Source organism: Bos taurus, chromosome 5 (genome assembly GCF_002263795.3).
Source record: "Bos taurus isolate L1 Dominette 01449 registration number 42190680 breed Hereford chromosome 5, ARS-UCD2.0, whole genome shotgun sequence".
NCBI lineage: Eukaryota > Metazoa > Chordata > Mammalia > Artiodactyla > Bovidae > Bos > Bos taurus.
The window spans coordinates 26,866,083-26,884,896 of record NC_037332.1 but is presented as its reverse complement, the minus strand read 5'-3'; the positions used below and the strand labels follow the sequence as shown (position 1 = coordinate 26,884,896).

The window sequence follows — 18,814 nt, the reverse complement described above, 5'->3', positions numbered from 1 at the left end:
GGAGTTTGAGAGTCTCAGTCTGCAAGAAAGAGCCTAGTTAGATCTCAGCCTTGGAAGCACACAGCTCTGCACACCTAGGCTGAAGGCATGGGGAAGAGGGAAGAGCAGTGCTGGGGAGGCAGGTGGGACTGGGCTGTTCAGGGCTGTGCTGAGACTACGTGGCAGCACCAAGCTGGCAGTGGAGTATAACCAGGGGAAATCTGTAGAGGTGATGTAGGAGGGTGCATGGGGGAATTTGGGAAGGGAGCAGTGGATGTGAGAGGCTGGCAGAGTATTGGGCTTCTGTGCAATATAACCTGCAAAATCACTTTACCCAAACTTTATTTAAAAGCCACACTGAGATCCTGCAGGGAGCGCGGCCATCTCTTTCCCATCCCAACTTTCCATAGAACTTTCCGTCTTATTCAAGAGCAACAAGTAGAGTCAGGAGAAAAGCCCTAGCCAGAGACGTGTGCTGGGCAAAATAAATAGTGATAAGGACAGAGGGACAGGATGGAGCACACTACCCCGGGGTCAGAGCTGGAAGCAGGAGGCCCTAGAGCCTCCTAGAGTAGAGGAGAGCTGCCCCTCCCCACTGCCCCAGCACCCTCCTCCCTGCCTGCCCAATCTGCGTCACTGTCTCTGGGCTACTGGAAGACACTGCTTCCTAAATGTCCTAGGGTCCTGGGGTAGCCCTGCAGGGAGGGGGCTGGGAGTAACTTTTTTTTTTTTTCATTTACCGAAAAGTTCAGGAAGCTCTTGCTGACATTCTTGCTTGGGGGCCCAGAATTTAAACTTAGTCACTGCCCAGAGCCCTTGTTTTAGGAAAGAATGAGATGGCCAGTGTTGCATAACCCAGAGCTGTGTGGGTGGGGGTTGCAGAAGGAAACGGTCCTTCTTCCTCCCTCTAGGAAGGAAGGCTCAGCTAGGAGTTCTGGGGATGGGCAGGGCACTGCCTGGGGAAGGGAGGCCACGGGTGGGGGAGGTGGAGTGGACAGACCAATGGAGTGAAAGCCCCAGAGAGCAGGCTGACCCGAAACACTCAGCCCCATCACTGTCCAACCCTCCTTGGCATAGAACAGCTTGAATAATCCAGAAAACCCAATGGATGATACTGGGTGGGGATGGAGTGGGGGCCAGATTCTGGGAAAGGAGAGGAATGGAGGGGTGGGCTGACTTGGATGAAGGACAGAGGTTGGTTGAGGTCTGCTCTTTGGCCACCGTCCCTTAGAGCAGCCAGAGTGTGGGTTCCTCTACCTCCCCACCCCAACCCCCCATAATTTCAGCTGGTCAGTCACCCATCCCTACCTCCCAGGTGTTCAGCCAGCTCTCCTATTGCCACACTGCCGCCTCGCTGCCTCCCCCACCACGCCCCACAATCCTTCCAGGCTCTTATGGCCCCAGTATAGTCCTCGGATTTCTGACAGTTCATCCAAGGCGTGCTCCCCCGCTTTTCCAACATCCTACTCAAGGCTGGCCCCATCTCCTGCCTTCCCCTCAGTCCCGTTTCAGGGAAACTTTCTCTTGTTCCTCCCTCAGCTTTGCTCTTCCTCTCCTCGCCCTCGGTTTACTCTCCCCCATCAGCAGTCGGTTCTCCCAAAACCCGACTTCTCCGTCGTCTCCGCCTTTTCTCTCTTTTCTTCGCCCGCATCCCCCTCCCGACCTCCACACCACCCCTTCTTCGTCCACTTAAGTCCGCCATCTTCTCCCTCCCCACCGGAATCCCTGGGTCTCCTTCACCCGCCACACACACCCCCGAACTGGCTTTCAGATTTCCCCCTCATCCCAACTCCGGTCCTCTCCTGCTTCCACCACTTCCCACCCTCCAGGGCCTCCAGCCAGCTGTCCAGCTCCCAAATTCCGGGCGAGATTCCCGGGAACAAAGCAAGAAAAATCAGAGTAATTTGGGAAGAAAACAGAAACTGGGAAGGGAGGAGGTAGAGAAGAGTGGGGAGGACCCAGGTGGAGGGGGGGCCTCTCCAGTCCCACCCAGTTTAGGGAATGCCCCTGCCTTCTCCACACGCCCCCCCTTCACCTGGCTCTTAAAGGGCCCGGCCCCTGCCGGCGGCTACTTAAGGCAGAGGGGCGGCGGCGGGCAGCAGCTTCGCTACGACTGCTCTGGGAGGACTGGACGGGGCGAAAATCCTGACCATGACCCCCCACAGGCTGCTGCCGCCACTGCTGCTAACTTTGCTGCTCGCTGCCCGCCCAGGAGGCGCCTTGGCAAGGTGCCCAGGCTGCGGGCAGGGGGTGTCGGCGGGTTGTCCAGGGGGCTGCGCGGAGGAGGAGGATGGGGGGCCGGCGGCAGAAGGCTGTGCGGAAGCTGGGGGCTGTCTCAGGAGGGAGGGGCAGCAGTGCGGGGTCTACACTCCCAACTGCGCCCCAGGACTGCAGTGCCAGCCGCCGGAGAAAGAGGATTTGCCTTTGCGGGCTCTGCTGCAGGGCCGGGGCCGCTGCGGCCGGGCGCGCACGCCCTCGGGTGAGTCCGCCGCGCCCCGCCCCTGCCCCGCCCACGGGAGCCCCGCAATTCTGCAGACTGGGTCCCGAGGGATGAGCTCGGCCAGATGGACGCTTCCTTCTCCCTATCTCTGGCAGATTCCAAGCAGTGCCTGCTCCCCTCCTTGTCTTTTCTTCGCCCTGACACCCTGACTTTCCTTTCCCATCCTGAGCTCCGGGAGGGGGGTGGGAGGGGGGTATATGTTGGGGGGTGAAAGGGCAAGTGCGGGGAGCTCCTACAAGGCTGGAGTGAGGCTGCCGGCCCTAGGGGCGAAGCAGGGAGATGTCTGACCCGGCAACCTTTTTTGCCCCCTCAGCCTATTTTCTCTTGAGGGGAAAGGGAGAGTTGGAAGGGTTTAGGGACTTGCTGTATGCCACAGAAGCCCAGCTCCTTCAGCCCTAGACGCCCAAGCTGGAGAAAGCACCCAGACATTGTTCCCAGCTTCCACTTAGAAAAAGAGGGAAGAGAACTCCAGACTCTCAAACCCTGAACACACTGAGAAATATCTCCTTTTAATATCAGGGTGACCAAAGCACCTGAACGTAGAGTGAAAAATAGAAGATGGCTCAAATCCAGAGCTGTTTTAGACTAGACTAGGGTCAGAGGGTTGGCGCTGGCCCTCTCCCCCGCCCCCAGGGGGAGGGTTAGAGGTGGGAAAAGAAGGAATCTGCCAAATCAGGGTTATGATTTAAAGCTTTTCAGAACCCTCCACCCACCTCACCGCACCCTAAGCCAGAGAGGAGAATAGAAGGCTGAGTCATTGAGTGGGTGGGACAGAAGTGAGTCAGAACCTGAAAGATGGGGGGCAGCAGGGAGATGCGGAGAGCAGGAAATGTAAAACGGCCCCCACCCCAAGGGCATCTGAGCGCTTCCATGGGAAGGGATGGGAAATCAACTTTCAGTTTCTTTCAGTCCCAAATGCCTGGGTCCAAGCTGCTTGGGGTTCTCCTGGAAAGTGGTGGTCTGGGTGGGTCAGAGGAGGCAGCTGGCAGCATGGTCATGGTAGGATACTGAATAGAGAGAATGAGAGGCAAGATCTAAGAAGTGTGGAGGAAGAAAGATCAGATTTGGGGTTGCAGAAGAAATGGTTCTTGGGTTTTGAGATGGGAGCAACTGTCTAGGCTTGAGGTCTGGGGGCTGAGCAGAGCTTGTCTTTGTGCGTGGAGAGGGAGAGACGTCACTTCAGGGCTCATAATATTTCATTTCTAGCTGGGGCAAATTCCAAGCAGCGCCAACTCTCCTCCGTGTCTTTTTTTCACCCCGACACTCTGACTTTCCCTTCTCATCCTGAGCTCTCCCCAAGCCCCCCAGTACCGTGCGTGAAACTTTTTTCAGAGAAGGGAGCAGCCCGCAGGTTGGAACCTTTCATTTCTGCACCTTTACAGTCTGCTCTCCTTCCACCTCCTGGTTAAGGGCTGAATTGCACAGGTTCCTGGGACCGCGGGAGTTGAGCTTGGCTGAGCCTCAGGGGACCAAAAGGCCCCCATTGCAGTGCCCCTAAATTAACTGTGTCTCCGGCCTGGGAGGGCTAGGCTGAGTCACATTAGGGTCACAGGGAGGACACACATTCCACTTGGGTCCCTGCTGACCCGCTCGCATCGTCGTTTCTCTTCTGCCCCATCTCCCTGGCTTGGTGCGCCCCCTGCTGGCCTCCTGTGGAACAACCAGGCCTTTTTACCCAAAGCCCCAAGGCTCTCTGTCAATGCTTGTACGGTATTGATTTTCGCTTTCCAAAGCACTTGTCTTTTATAAGCCTTAAAACTAGCCTGGGGATATTATCATGAAAGGTAATATCACCATTGTTCAGAGAAGGAAACCTAGGCCTTGAGAAGGTAACAGTGGAGCCAGACTCTAAGCCCCATCACTGCTCTGAAAACCCCGCTCCTTTCCACTTGACTCTGTTTGACATCTGGTTGATTTCCGGGCTCTTCTTCCACCATTCCTCTTGCGGCTGTAGGAGAGAATCCCAAGGAGAGTAAGCCCCAAGCAGGGACCGCTCGCTCGCAGGACGTGAACCGCAGAGACCAACAGAGGAACTCGGGGACCTCTACCACTCCTTCCCGGTCCAATTCTGGGGGCGTACAAGACACTGAGATGGTGAGTTTGGGGCTGGCAGGGTGCAGAAGGGGTGGGGAGCCCTGGAGATTCTCCTCTGAGACCACTCCCTTGGGCTTGCCAAAGTCTCCCATCCCAGTCCTGGGAGCCTGGCTGGTGGGCCCAGCAGGCTCTGCAGCGGAGCTGTCCCTCCCCCCAAGGGTCCCTGCCGCAAACATCTGGACTCCGTGCTGCAGCAACTCCAGACCGAGGTCTTCCGCGGGGCTCACACCCTCTACGTGCCTAATTGTGACCATAGGGGCTTCTACCGGAAGCGGCAGGTGAGGCCATTCCTCCCCTCCCTTGGCCCATAGTACAAGATGATTGGGTTTTACAGAGTTGGGGATTTACAGAGTTGTATAAATGAGACGCTGCCCTTCCTTTAGGGCTCTCCTAGCTTTAGGGCCACACATAGAGAATAGCCGACCGCAGCTGTGGGAGGGGTTAGATTATCTAAGTGAAACTGAAAGTCGCTCAGTCCTGTCTGACCCTTTGTGACCCCCATGGACTGTATAGCCTGCTAGGCTCCTCTGTCCATGGGATTCTCCATGCCAGAATACTGGAGTGGGTAGCCGTTCCCTTCTCCTAGGGATCTTCCCAACCCAGGGATCGAACCCAGGTCTCCTGCGCTGCAGGCGGGTTCTTTACCATCTGAGCCACCAGGGAAGCTCTTAGATTATCTAAGGAACATCTAACTCTGAGAGAGGTTCACATAAGCATCAAAATCACCCTGCCATGAACATCAGTGGCAGACCCCCGCCCGCAGAGCCTGAGAATTTGCATTCTAATGTGGCCCCTAGTGATCCTGTTGGTTCAGAAACCACACTTTGAGAACCATGGCTCTAGCCTAGAAGAACGGGCATGCTCTGGTGGGTGGAGAAGAGAAGCCACGGAAAGGAAGCCAGTGGGGCTCACTATCCTGAGAACACTCAGATGTCTCCACAGACTCAGACTCAAGAATCCACAGCCCGTTCCCAACCCCGGGGCCCCTCCCATCTCTCCTGCTGGAGCCTCGAGGCACCTCTGATCCCTGTGCCTCTCTCCCCAGTGCCGCTCCTCCCAGGGGCAGCGCCGAGGTCCTTGCTGGTGTGTGGATCGCATGGGCCAGCCCCTGCCCGGGTCTTCAGAAGGCGGCGATGGAAGCTCCCTCTGCCCCACCGGCAGCAGCGGCTAAGCCTGGGCTGGGGGCTGCAGGGCCACTGGCAGGAGCATGGGGCCGTCCTCTTGGTTATTTGTTGAGTGATGGGTAACTACACGTTCAGGCCCTGCCCCGCTGTCCCCCTCACCCCTGGGGCCTCACATGTGGAAAGATTGTTGGTGTCGGCTTGGGGTGTTAATAAAGCTGTGTTGGGGGATCTCTGGTTTATGTCTCTGTGTTCACCTCTCACATTTATGGAGTCACTGGCCCTTCTTTCTACCTCCGCCCAGCACCCCCATAGAAGCTCTCTTGTGGACTGCCCTCAGTCCTTCCTGCCACACTCGGAATGACAGAGACAGCCACTGGTAGAGGTTTCACAGCCTCAAGCCTCACCCAACTGCCCACCAGGGAGTGGGAAGCAGAAGATGGGGGTGGGGAGACGTTGAGGCCTTGGCAGGCCTTGGTCTGAAGTTTTGACCTTGTTTCTACCATTGATCTTTGGACATAAAAGGAGAGGAAGCGTTAATAGTTAATCCCCACCAGGAGCTCAACAAAGAAAAACTCTTACCCTTCTGTTACTTCATATTAAAAAGGGAAGGGAATTAGTATTTATTGTGTTCTTGCCATGGGCCATGCCCTGGACCATGTGCTTTTACCTGGACTACTTCATTTTGTGCTTACCTTGTGAGATAGGGACTTTTGAACCTGTTTTTCAGAGGAGGAAACTTCAGCTTAAACTATTTGGGTCCTTTGCCTGAAATTCCACAGCCAGCAAATGATCGTGGAAGGATTGAAATCTGGTTCTTCCATACATGATAGTGCTGGGCATCCCCAGGTGCTGAATAAGTTTTTGTTTTGTCTCCTTTCTGCTTACCTGCTAACCCAAGCAGGTGTAGGGAAGAGCTGGTGTCCAGAGCCCCCAGCCCCCAGCTCCCCGGAGGGGCCACAGCCCCGCAGTTGTCACAGGTACCCACCTCATAGAATAGTCATCACGTGCACACAAAGCTGTGTTGACAAGGTTCTTTCACACACCTTATGGTCTCAGGGAGCTGAGTGCCCTGATACCTGAAGATGTTGCTGACTCCTCCCCAACCTTCAGCCTACTGAGCAGGTGAAGCAGCCATACCAGGTGATAAGCCTCAGAGGAGCAAAGTCCCCCTCCCCATGACGTGTATGGGTGCAGAACCCCCATTTTTGTGGGAGAGAGCTGGGCATCTGGATGGTGGCCGAGGGTGTTTGTTGGTGGGGGTGGGGTGGGGTAGGGGAATCTCTTGTGACAGCCAACAAAGCAGAGCCTATAGCTGAGATGGTTCTGCCTTCTGGATGGGGATAGGGGATCAAATAACCTATAACCCCTCCTCCTGAAAGGACTTTAGTCTTTGGTGCTGTCAGAGGTACCGAGATAAGCGCTCAGCCAGGCAAGCTTGCAGGAAAGGAGAAAACACTGATCAGCTGCCACTGCCGGGTCAAGACTCACATCATGGAGCCAAGGGCGGCCCAAGTGCAGAGAAGAGAAAGGCTAGGAAGACAGCAGGAGGACCGGCCCTCCAGAGAAGGGGAACCCCACTCTGGGGGTGCAGAATGTCCAGGTGGCGTTGGAGGTGGGGTTACGCTGGCGAGAGGGGGCTCCTGCTATCTACCTTCAATCCTTCCTGCAGACCCCAGCCTCTGCCTCCTAACTCCCCAGCTGGGGAAATAAGGAGAAACGGGCTATTCAGTGCCTTCCCTTGTCTTTCTGACTCTTTTTCACTCCAGTCGGTGATTAAAGTAGCTTCTTGTTCCCTGGGTACCCTGTTTCCAGTAATGTCATCAGGCTCCCCGGTTGCCAATGATCTGCTCACCCCCTGCAAAAATACCCTCCTTCTGATTACCCCCAGCCCTCTCCCCCTCCCTACCCCGGCCATGGTACTAGACATTGACTGGTTGTGGGGAGGGGAGGCTGTTGAGCACACAGAAAGCGAACTTGCTGGACAGAGAAAGCCTCTGGGTCTGCACTAGACAGCAAAACCCTAACTCCTTTTCCCAGGAAACGCGGAGGTGCACAGAGGCCCAGATTTGGTGCAATGGACCCAGCATATGCAGGTGAGGGATGTCGGAGGTCAAACGGACGGTCCGGGAGTGGAGGGAGCAAGGGGTGAGGACTGGTTTGGTGATAAAGAGAATTTGTTCTTGGGTTCAAACCTCTCAGATCAGGGTAGCTGCTGCTGCTGCTGCTAAGTCACTTCAGTCGTGTCAGACTCTGTGCGACCCCATAGACGGCAGCCCACCAGGCTCCCCCGTCCCTGGGATTCTCCAGGCAAGAACACTGGAGTGGGTTGCCATTTCCTTCTCCAATGCATGAAAGTGAAAAGTGAAAGTGAAGTCGTTCAGTCGTGTCCGTCTCTTGGCGACCCCATGGATTGCAGCCTAACAGGCTCCACCGCCCATGGGATTTTCCAAGCAAGAGTATTGGAGTTGGGTGCCATTGCCTTCTCTGAGATTAGGGTAGAGCTAAGGGTTAAGACGGAGGAGTTTGAAGCACAGGTCATCAGGGGAGGGACCCAAAGTCTGCTGGTAAACAGTCTTCTGTTAGCAGGACTGGAGGTCAGGAGAGGAAAGGCTGGGGTCAGGGAGGAAAGAGTAGGAGCAGAGATGACAAGGTGGTTGGGGGTCAGATCCAGAGACTGAAATCCTCTTTCCTGCATCCTCACGGCTGCCCTGGGAAACCAGAGAGAGTTAAATTGCAGGAAAGGGGGACCTCTGGGCAGGAGCCATGCTTGTTCTTCTGTCCATCTTGGGCCCTTAGCAGTGTGCCTGGCATGGAGGAAGGCTCGGGAAGTGTTTGGTGAATGGGAGGAAGGCTGACTGGATGAAGGGACTGTGCACCCTGCCCTGCTTTGTCCTGCAGGCTGTAAAGACACAGTTGCTGGAGCAAGCGCAGGGCCAGCTGATGGAGCTGCTGGATCAGGCCATGTGGGAGGCAGTTCAAGCTTACCCACTGCAAGACAGACCAGTGCCCTCCGTCCCTCCAGACTCCTTGCGCAAGTAAGAGTCTCAGGAGCCGGGGGCTGGGGAGCGGCTGTGTAGCCTCCTCCATCATAAGGACTATGAGCCACAGATGGTATCTCCCGGGCCCTTTTCCAGCATGGATGTAACTTGGACTTCAGTCTTCCCTCATCGCCTCTGTCTTCCTGACATTGACCACTGGGCTTTGCTCTCCATTGGCCATGAGCTTTTCACCTCGTCCTGCCTGCTGGCCCTAACCCTGACCTTCCCCTACTACTGCCCTTGGCTCCCAAGTAGTGACCTCCTGCAAAGCCCTACGCTCTGCTTATAGCCTTCTGCCTTTGGTTCCTAACCCAGAACAACTGTCTCAATTCAGGACCCGGGAGCCGTCCCTGGGGAAACGAAAAGTTTTCATCATCCGCAAGTCCCTGCTTGAGTAAGTCAGGGGTGAAGACAGAGGATGGGGAAAAAAGAAAGAGCTTTGTCTGGGGATCCAGGACACCTCATTTGTCATCCTCAGGCTCTAGGTGGTTTGGGAGAGGATGTGGAGATGGTTTCTAAGGTTCTGTTTCTCCTTTTGCCCTGGGCGTAATCGTGGAAGAAAGGCCACCAGGATGAGAGTTGTCTGGGCTGGAAGGGCTTTGGACAGAAGTCCCAGCCGTACCACAGCCTGTCCCTTCAAGTTCCCAGTCGCTAGGCCCCATCCCCACTGTGTGCAGTGCCTGCGCTGGTCTGCACCACCTCAAGGACTCTCCCACTGACATTCAGGGCCCTGTCCTTCCAGCGAGCTGATGGAGGTGCCGCACTTCCGCACCATCTACCATATGTTTGTCGCCGGCCTGTGTGTCTTCATCATCAGCACCCTGGCCATCGACCTCATTGATGAGGGCAGGTAGGCACCCCTCCCTCTCATAGGCCCGCAGACCAGATCAGAGCACCCGGGCTCCTAGAACTCCACCCACCACTGGGGCCCCACAGAGCAAGTGCATTTGATTATTAGACACACATCAACATTGCTTCCAACCACCTTCCTACCCCCAAAGCCCTCTTAGATTTCCCTGCACAGCCTTGGATGGCCTTTGGTCTGTTTACCCAGGATCAGTCCCCTGGGGACACTAGGCCCCCACTCACATCCTCTGGAACCCTTGTCCTGAGGCAGACATGCGTGTACACGCACTCGTAAGTGTGGTTCCCACCTCACTGCTCTCACACACTCCATTCCAAGACAGTGCTTTCAGTTCAAGCAACCTCCAGTGAGTCCCCGAAGTACCAGCCCTGGGGGCCAGAGGATGGGCCATGCCTCTGTCTGTGAGGCATTCCCAATCTTGTGGGGAAGACAGATGTATGCACACAAGAGCCCAGGTTTCCCTACAAAACCCCTTCCCTCTCTGGGATGAGCCTTAGGGGACTGTGGACCCTTGGGGGTTTGGATTTGCATAATCCCGCCTCACCCTCCAGATAGCTTGCTGCTGCTAAGTTGCTTCAGTCGTGTCCGACTCTGTGCGACCCCATAGACGGCAGCCCACCAGGCTTCCCCATCCCTGGGATTCTCCAGGCAAGAACACTGAAGTGGTTTGCCATTTCCTTGTCCAATGCATGAAAGTGAAAAGTGAAAGTGAAGTCGCTCAGTCGTGTCCGACTCTTCGCTAGATAGCTTAGGAAGCAGTAAAAGGAAAAGGACCAAAGATTTGCAGGTTCAGCAACAGCACTTCCTTTTGATAAAATTGTTGTCAATCCTTATAATTAAGGATCAACTCTCAGTAAATTTTCAAATATATGCAGAGTGACTCCTCCACCATCCCCTCTATCCCAGATCACTCCCCAGAGGTAACATATTTAACAGTTGTTAAGAGTTTCTCTCCAGGGCATTTTCCATGCCTCCACTTCCAGATGTAAGAACAAGGGGATGTATTGGAGGGGGGAAGGGAGGGGCTTACATTACTAAGATACTTACTGTACCTTTTGCTTCCTTTTCACTCCCTAAAGACCCACCTTAGAGATCTTTCCATGTTGCTCCATTGATTTTAATGGCTGCAAAGTCTGAAAGTGCCAGCTTTTGATCATTTAGTTCTTTACTAATGGATTTATAAATCGCTTCTAATTTACCATTACAAGCCATGCATCCTTTTTCGGCCACACTGTATGGCTTACTGGATCTTAGTTCCCCAACCAGGGATTGAAGCCGAGCCACCGCAGTGAAAGCACGGAGTTCTAACCACTGGATCTCCAGGGATTTCCCAAACTATATACAATATATATATTATATTATATATTATATATATATATATATATATATAATATATATATATATAATTTTACACCGATATATAATGTTGACAATTTTATTTGGTTTTGGCCGTGCTGGGTCTTCTTTGCTGCATCCAGTTGTGGGGAGCAGGGGCTACTCTAGCTTGGTGCAAGGGCTTCTCATTGCGGCGGCTTCTCCCGCTGCAGAGCACGGGCTCAAGGCCCGAGAGCTTCAGTACTTGCAGCAGGTGGGCTCAGTAGTTTGTCTTCCAAGAGCTCTGACTGCAGAGGAAGGGGACAAGGATGGGCCTCACGCTTGTCTACTTTGTTGCCTTCCCCACTGGCAGGCTGATGATGGAGTTCGATCTACTGACCTTCAGCTTCGGACAGCTGCCCTTGGCTCTGGTGACGTGGGTCCCCATGTTCCTGTCCACTCTGCTGGTGCCCTACCAGGCCCTGCGGCTGTGGGAGAGGCCCCAGTCTGGAGGGGCCTGGACCCTGCGGGTGGGCCTGGGCTGCTTGCTGCTGGCTGCCCACACCGTGGTGCTTGGCATCCTCCCAGTCCACGTGGCAGTGGAGTATCAGCTCCCGCCAGCCTCCCGCTGTGTCCTAGTCTTTGAGCAGGTAGGTGGTTGGCAGGACCAATGGTGGGGTGGGGCCCCTGGGAGAGAGGGCAGTGGATACTGTATTGGTGGGGGCGGAGCTAATTATCAGGGGCAGAGTCCTTTGCGAGAGATTTGAGCCAACCAGCAGTCTCCAAACAAATGTAAACAAATGGACACTGCTATGCAAATATAATCATATAATCGAAGGGAGTTGGCCGACTACAGGCTCTGCCCTTTCTGGTACTCCTTTACCCTAGATTCATCCCATCAGCCATCTGTGTTAGGCTATAAGACTGTCCAACAAAAAGATCAAAGTATGGGCTTTGACCATACAAAGTTTACAGTCTGCCCCTCTGCCTGTGTAAACGTGAACACAGAGAGGTTAAGTGATCTGTGCAAAGTCCCACAGCACCTTAACCTCTTTTCTATTCCGCCTCAGGTCAGGCTCCTGATGAAAAGCTACTCCTTCCTGAGAGAGACGGGACCTGGGACACTTTGGGCCAGAGGAGGTGAGGCCTTCAGCGGGCGCTGCTGTGAACTCAGTCCTCTTGGTTGGTTGAGTGAAGCCAGCAGGTGCAAGAGCCTCATAAAAGCTCCAACTTTCTAAGCCCATCTTGCCCACAGGGCACACCTCCAGCCGCCAACTGGGCTCTCTGGGCCTTAGTCAATCGGCGTTCTCTTAGGTCCCACTTCTGAGAGGCTGCTCTACTGCCCAGGACTTCTGGCTCATCCTTATTTAGACCCAGGGTATGAGAGCCTTATATGAGAAAGTCAAACCAGAAGGAGAAAGAATCGGGTGGTGGGACTTGTGGGTGCCAAATGAAGCTCTGGCCACAGTAGGTCTTGTGCCAGAAAAGGAGGGGGATACCTGGAACAGAAGCAAAAGGAGGCTGTTGAAAGGCAGGTTCAACTCCTGCCCAGCTTCACCTCCTCCCCCCACCTTCAGATCCCCTATCCAGGTGCTGACCCACCCTACACCTCTATCCTCTCCAGCTCTATTCACCAGTCGCACTGCCCTTCCCTGGCACCCCGCCCACCTGTGTCCTCTCTCCCTTCCCTCTTCACTGACAGCCCCCTCTTACTCCTCCTCAGGTGAGGGGATCCGGGCCCCCAGTTTCTCCAGCTACCTCTATTTCCTCTTCTGCCCCACACTCATCTATAGGGAAACTTACCCCAGGTAAGAGCCTGCACCCCCTTCCCCACGTGCCCAGGCCCACCAGGGACCCAGCCCTTCTATTCTCCTCTCCCTGAGGTGTTTAGTCTCAACCCAGACACTGGCCACTTTCTCAGGAAGCACCTCACAGTAAAGATGGGAATAAGGGACAGATATGTTACCCCTTCTTCTTGCCCCAGCCCATGGTGATGCAAGGGTGACTGACTGTCCTGGTTTGCCCAGGACTGCCCCAGTTTGCCCAGCATTGCTCCAGTTTTAGCACTGAAATTCCTATGTCCTGGGAAACCCCCCAGTCTGGAGCAAACTTAGTGGGCGCTTAAGCTAAAATTCCACTTGTCATCTTTGTTAAGGAAGATCCAAAGTGTTCTAGATCCCCACCTCCACAGGTAATCCTCCCAGGCCTCAGCAATTGAGGGAGCTGTGGATAGAGGGCCCCGGATGCTATGCCTGCAGGGCAGGAACAAGACAAAATGATGAGAAACATACTGTCTCCATTCCATTGCTGCAACAGGACACCCAACGTCAGGTGGAATTATGTGGCCAAGAACTTTGCCCAGGTCAGCAGACAGAGTCGAAGCGTGGAGTACCTGTGACTCATGGTGGCTGAGGGGGCATTTCTGGGAGCAAAGTAGGGGAGGCCTGGGAAGAGGTCAAAGGGTTGTGCAAAGAGAAGGGAAGGCAGATGCTGGGCCAGAGTCCAGTTCCAGAGGAAGGGGGCAGTTGCCAGTGTCTTCTCTCAAAGTTATGTGTCCTCTGCCCCTCTCCAGGCCCTGGGCTGCGTGCTCTACGCCTGTTTCATCCTGGGCCGCCTCTGTGTTCCTGTCTTTGCCAACATGAGCCAGGAGCCCTTCAGCACCCGTGCCCTGGTACTGTCCATCATGCATGCCACCTTGCCAGGTATCCCCACTGGAGGCAGAGCTGCGGAAGGCTGCACCCTGGAGAAGGCTTAGCAGGGGGCTCCTCTCTCCTCTCACTCTTAGTTTCAACACCTTCTCCCTCTGACATCTGCCCGCTCCTGTGGGTGCTCACTGTCAGAGTCTCACTTCAGACTGGGGCTTCCCTGGTGGCTCAGCGGTAAAGAATCTGCCTGCCAGTGCAGCAGACACAGGTTCGATCCCTGGGTCGAAAAGATCCCCTGGAGAAGGACATAGCAACTTACTCCGGTATTCTTGCCTGGAGAATTCCATGGACAGAGGAGCCTGGCGGACTACAGTCCATGTGGTCGCAAAGAGTTGAACACAACTTAGCGACTAAACAGTGGCAGCACTTCAGATTGCTGTCCTCTCCCCAGCCTCTCCCAACAGGCAGAGGTTTTAACATTCATCTCTGTGTTCCAACATCAGGCATAGGCTTCATAAGCAAATGGACTGAATGAATGAATGCATAAATTAGTGAATGATTAATAAGTGATTGGTAGGTTGCTGGGTGAGGGCTTCCTGGGAGGACCCTGGAGGTTCATGGGGGACCAGGGAGACCAGTCTGACGTGCAGCCCCTTGTCTTCACTCCCCAGGCATTTTTATGCTGCTGCTCATCTTCTTTGCCTTCCTTCACTGTTGGCTCAACGCCTTCGCGGAGATGCTACGATTTGGAGACAGAATGTTCTATCGGGTGGGGCCTGGACCGGGGCCACCTGGGAGCTGGATGCAGGGAGAGCTAGGGAAGGACGTAGGGGAGGATGGTGGCTATGTTGGTTCTCACCTTGATACCAAACCAGGTGCATTGGCCCAATTCTAAGTCAAACACTGAGACACTGAGATTTACAGCAGAGAAACGGTTTCTTCAACAAGTAAGGAGAAGTGAGAACAATCTCAGATTTGCTTCCCCAAAGGCCAAGGGCTTGAGATATTTATAGGATAAAGAAGCAAGGAGACCTTAGGCTCGGGAAAAGTGATTGGAGGTAGAGAAAGGGTGAGGTAATCGGTGTTCTGCACAGGTGTATCTGAGTTACATGCTTCTTCATGGGATGCATGTTAAGAATGGAGACACTTGGCATGATCTGAGGGTGGAGTGTTTGGCTCTCTGATATCAAAAAGTCATTCATCCAACAGCTTTACAGGCCCAGTTTTAGGGTCAGTGGTCCTAGCCAGTCTTAGCCCACTTGAACTAGACAGGAGCCAACTTCAAGTTCCTGGAAAATGTATGCCTCCTGTTGCTATAGTGACCCATACATCAGTGGTGTTATCTGTATGGGGATGGGTAAGGAGTCAAAAAAAAGAATAAAATAAGGCTTTGTCAGTGAAGGCAGGTTACAGCAGAAGAATTTTTAACAAACTGTTCCCTTACCTGCTATTCTGTAAGACAAGCTCAAGAATTTCTGTTAGTCACCAGTTTCTGTTAACCCCAAGGGGCACGATTTCAACCTCAGCTGTGCTGTCCGTCTCCCACAGTGAGAAATGTGCTCCTCTGGGTATGCTTATAATGTCACCCGTCCACCTCCTGACCAGCCAGGGCTCACTGCTTTTGTGGGGATGGTACTTTGGAATCTTCTCCTGAGAGTAGACAGGGAGGGTAAGGGCCCCAGGGCCTGAGGAGGGAGTTAGGCGGATGCTTGCTGTCTCTCTCCTGCGGGGAGCCAGCCCTTGCAGAGAACACAGCCAGGGAGTGGGGAGCAAGGAGGGGCAGCTGGGAGCTGGGCAGAGACGGGGCCCTGATGATCACCTCCTCCCCTGCCCTGACCCCATCCCACCCCACCCCCAGGACTGGTGGAACTCAACATCCTTCTCCAACTACTACCGCACATGGAACGTGGTGGTCCATGACTGGCTGTACAGCTACGTGTATCAAGATGGGCTTTGGGTACGGGCTCAGCTCCCACAGTTAACAGAACCTCTCTGGGACAGCCGCTCTTTCCCTTTCTCTGCACATTCCATTTTTTCTAGACCTAAGGGCCCCTTTGACTTTCACCTCCCTCATTCTACCCAACCCAGTAGGCAGAAAGAAAGTCCTTCTTATGATCTGACTTCCTTCCTTCCTTGTCCTCAACTACACCTCCTCCACAGGGCATGTCTCCCCTCCTTAGCCTTCTAAGGAACATGCATATAGCAATTTTCAGTTACCAAGAATTTTCCCATACTGTATAATCTGAAATGTAAGCCTGAGAAGTAAGTATTATTATATCCCCCTTTTGAAAGTGGCCTCTAAGGCCCAGTAGACTAAATATAATGCTTTTAAGAAAGATATGTCAGCCTTTCTGATCCCAAAGCCCATATTCTTTCCACCATACTGCATACCCTCTGGCTTCCTTAAGGAGGGGTTCTTTGCAGAGAGGGCTTAGGGAGACTCACTGTACCCTCCTCCCCCGACCCCTGCCAGCTCCTTGGTGGCCGGGCCCGAGGCGCGGCCATGCTGGGCGTGTTTCTGGTCTCAGCAGTGGTCCATGAGTACATCTTCTGCTTCGTCCTGGGATTCTTCTACCCCGTCATGCTGCTGCTCTTCCTTGTCTTTGGAGGTGAGCTTGGCCTCTGTATGCCCTTGTAGAGACATCCCGAGGGAAGAGTCTTGGAGATTCCAGACTGATGGGAGAGGCCACGTACCCAAGACCGAAGGGGGTGTGCATGCCTCTTGGGGGAAGGCATAGTGCTGTCTGTGAGAGTTGCAGGGGGGCAGGGGACTTGGAAGCTGGAAGGAGGTAGCATTGGGAGGCAGCACAGGGGTATCCTGGAGGGGAGTACAGTAAGAAAACACTTCTGGCTGGAGAGGAGCATCTGCGCAGGGCACACATAGAGGGAGACAAAGGGGAGAAAACTGGTGTGGGTTGGGAGGTTCAGTAAGGGAGCCAGGATAGTGAAGTGTATGTAACTGAGGAATCCTGAGGAATGCCTGAGACCTCCTTGTGTGCCTGGAGTTGGGCTCAAGATCTTCCTGAGTCTTCCTGTTCCAACTCTTCCCTGTGCCCTGAGATAAGAAGGCAGCCAGGAAGATAAATTACAGGTATCTGGAGCTGAGCTGACCACCCTTCCTCCTGCATCAGGGCCACTGAACTTCACAATGCACGACCGGCGCACGGGCCCAGCGTGGAACGTGCTCATGTGGACCTTGCTCTTCCTGGGCCAGGGCATCCAAGTCAGCCTGTACTGCCAGGAGTGGTATGCACGGCGCCACTGCCCCCTGCCCCAGGTAAGCGGCCATGACCCCCCACCCTGCCCACTCAGCTCCTCACCCAGGAGGACACGCCTCCTCTCCCCAACAGCCAGCCCCCTATTGCTGCCCAGTTCAACAGCCATGGTCAGGGGCCCGTGTCTTAGATGCATAGGGTAAGCCCTGGAAGGGATCTTATTCATAACTCACTTTTCTCTGGCACAGACAACCTTCTGGGGGCTGGTGACACCTCGATCTTGGTCCTGCCATACCTAAATGCCAGGGTACTGTCACTGCGCAGATGACACCACCAAGTTCTTCTCTGCCTGCAAAGTCTGAGACCAAGGCTCCTCTCTGCATTCTCAGACCGAGCTCTGAGTCAAGGGGGCCTGCCATGCCTGACCCCACCAGGGAACTCCAGGGACTGAGATCTGTGGACCTGTGAGCATAGACTCAGAATGGTGATGACTCTTGAGCCCCCATCCCTGTGGACTGGGCAGAGGGCCCCCTCTCACTCCATGGCTGTTCAGACTGGCAGAGACATGAAGGATCTTACAGATTTGGTGAATGTGGCTTGACTTAAAGCAAGCTGAGGTATCAAGGTCTGAGAAGGATTTGTTTCTTTGTACTCTTTCCAATACAATAATAAACTGTATGTATCACTTTTTATTCATTCATTCACTTGTTGAAGACCCATTTTTTTTGGCCACGCCACACAGCATGTGGGTTCTTAGTTCCCTGACCAGGGATCCAACCCACACTCCTTGCATTGGAAGCACAGAGTCTTAACCACTGGACCACCGAGGAAGTCCCTTGAAGATCCACTTTTAAAAACTTTTTACAATTGAAGTATAAGTTGATTTACAATGTTGTGTTAATTTTTGCTGTACAACAAAGTGATTTCTTTTTATATGTGTGTGTGTGTGTGTGTGTGTGCACGCCCAAAACTCAAATTATATTCTTTTCCATTGGGGTTTATCCCAGGACATTGAGTATAGTTCCCTGTTGTTTATTCATTCTATATATAATATAGCAGTACCTGTTGTTTATTCATTCTATATATAATAGTTCATATCTCCAACTCCCAGTCCATCCCTCCCCAATCCATCCACCTCCTGGGCAATCACAAGGCTGTTCTCTATGTGATGACCCATTTTTTTAAAAAACTTTTATTTTATACTGGAGTATAGCCTATTGTGATAGTTTCAGGTGGACAACAGAGCAGCTCAGCTATACATGTGCATGTATCCAACTCCCCTCCCATCTAAGGTTGCTGTATGGCATTGAGCAGAGTTCTCTGTAATAGGTCCTTGTTGATTATCCATCTTAAATATAGCATTGTGTACATGGTGCCCAAACCAGTCAATTCTAAAGGAAATCAACCCTGAATATTCATTGGATGGACTGATGCTAAAGCTGAAGCTCCAATACTTTGGTCACCTGATGTGAAGAGCCAACTCACTGGAAAAGACCCTGATGCTGGGAAAAATTGAGGGCAGAAGATGGAGGTAACAGAGGATGAGATGATTGGATGGCATCACCAACTCAATGGACATGAGTTTGAGCAAACTCCAGGAGATAGTGAAGGACAGGGAAGCCTGGAGCGCTGCAGTCCGTGGGGTCAGAAAGAGTCACACATGACTTAGCAACTGAACAACATGTTGAGGACCCACTTTTGACAGGCATGATTGAAGAGCGTGCCTGCAAGGCAGGACTTTGTGATGGGAGGGGCTGAGGGGCTGAGTGACATCCTCCCTTATCTTTTCTCTGCCACCCCAATCCGCCCCAAACTCAAGTCACTCCTTCTTCTACCTCTACTCCTTCAGATCACATTTCCACAACCCTTTAATCCTTCTAATCCCGGCAACCTCCAGCACGTTTTCAGAGAGCACATAGCTGGCCTCCTTTCCTTCAGAGGACCCAGGAGAAGAACCTCCTATACAGACCTTAGCCAAATCTTTTAACTTCACGAGCTTCAGCTTCCACAACTATAAAATGGACATTTAGGGAGTTCCTT

General features: G+C 53.5%; 2 protein-coding genes across 4 annotated transcripts; both read left to right on the top strand.

Moving 5' to 3' along the window:
- The first annotated feature begins 2,074 nt into the window (after nucleotides 1-2,074).
- On the top strand, nucleotides 2,075-5,925 carry IGFBP6 (insulin like growth factor binding protein 6). Of its 2 annotated transcripts, none has more exons than XM_005206205.5 (4): nucleotides 2,075-2,458; nucleotides 4,434-4,573; nucleotides 4,658-4,851; nucleotides 5,619-5,925. In XM_005206205.5, exons 1-4 carry the CDS (start codon nucleotides 2,131-2,133, stop codon nucleotides 5,818-5,820), a joined length of 864 nt encoding a protein of 287 aa, XP_005206262.1. In that variant the 5' UTR covers nucleotides 2,075-2,130; the 3' UTR covers nucleotides 5,821-5,925.
- Nucleotides 5,926-7,107: 1,182 nt separating this feature from the next.
- Nucleotides 7,108-17,474, top strand: SOAT2 (sterol O-acyltransferase 2). Of its 2 annotated transcripts, none has more exon segments than NM_001101976.2 (15): nucleotides 7,108-7,297; nucleotides 7,735-7,790; nucleotides 8,596-8,732; nucleotides 9,070-9,129; nucleotides 9,478-9,585; nucleotides 11,288-11,564; nucleotides 11,985-12,054; nucleotides 12,638-12,722; nucleotides 13,231-13,276; nucleotides 13,487-13,616; nucleotides 14,231-14,328; nucleotides 15,418-15,516; nucleotides 16,033-16,168; nucleotides 16,691-16,836; nucleotides 17,023-17,474. In NM_001101976.2, coding segments are annotated over 15 exon segments (1,608 nt in total). In that variant the 5' UTR covers nucleotides 7,108-7,188; the 3' UTR covers nucleotides 17,074-17,474.
- The last annotated feature ends 1,340 nt before the right edge of the window (nucleotides 17,475-18,814 follow it).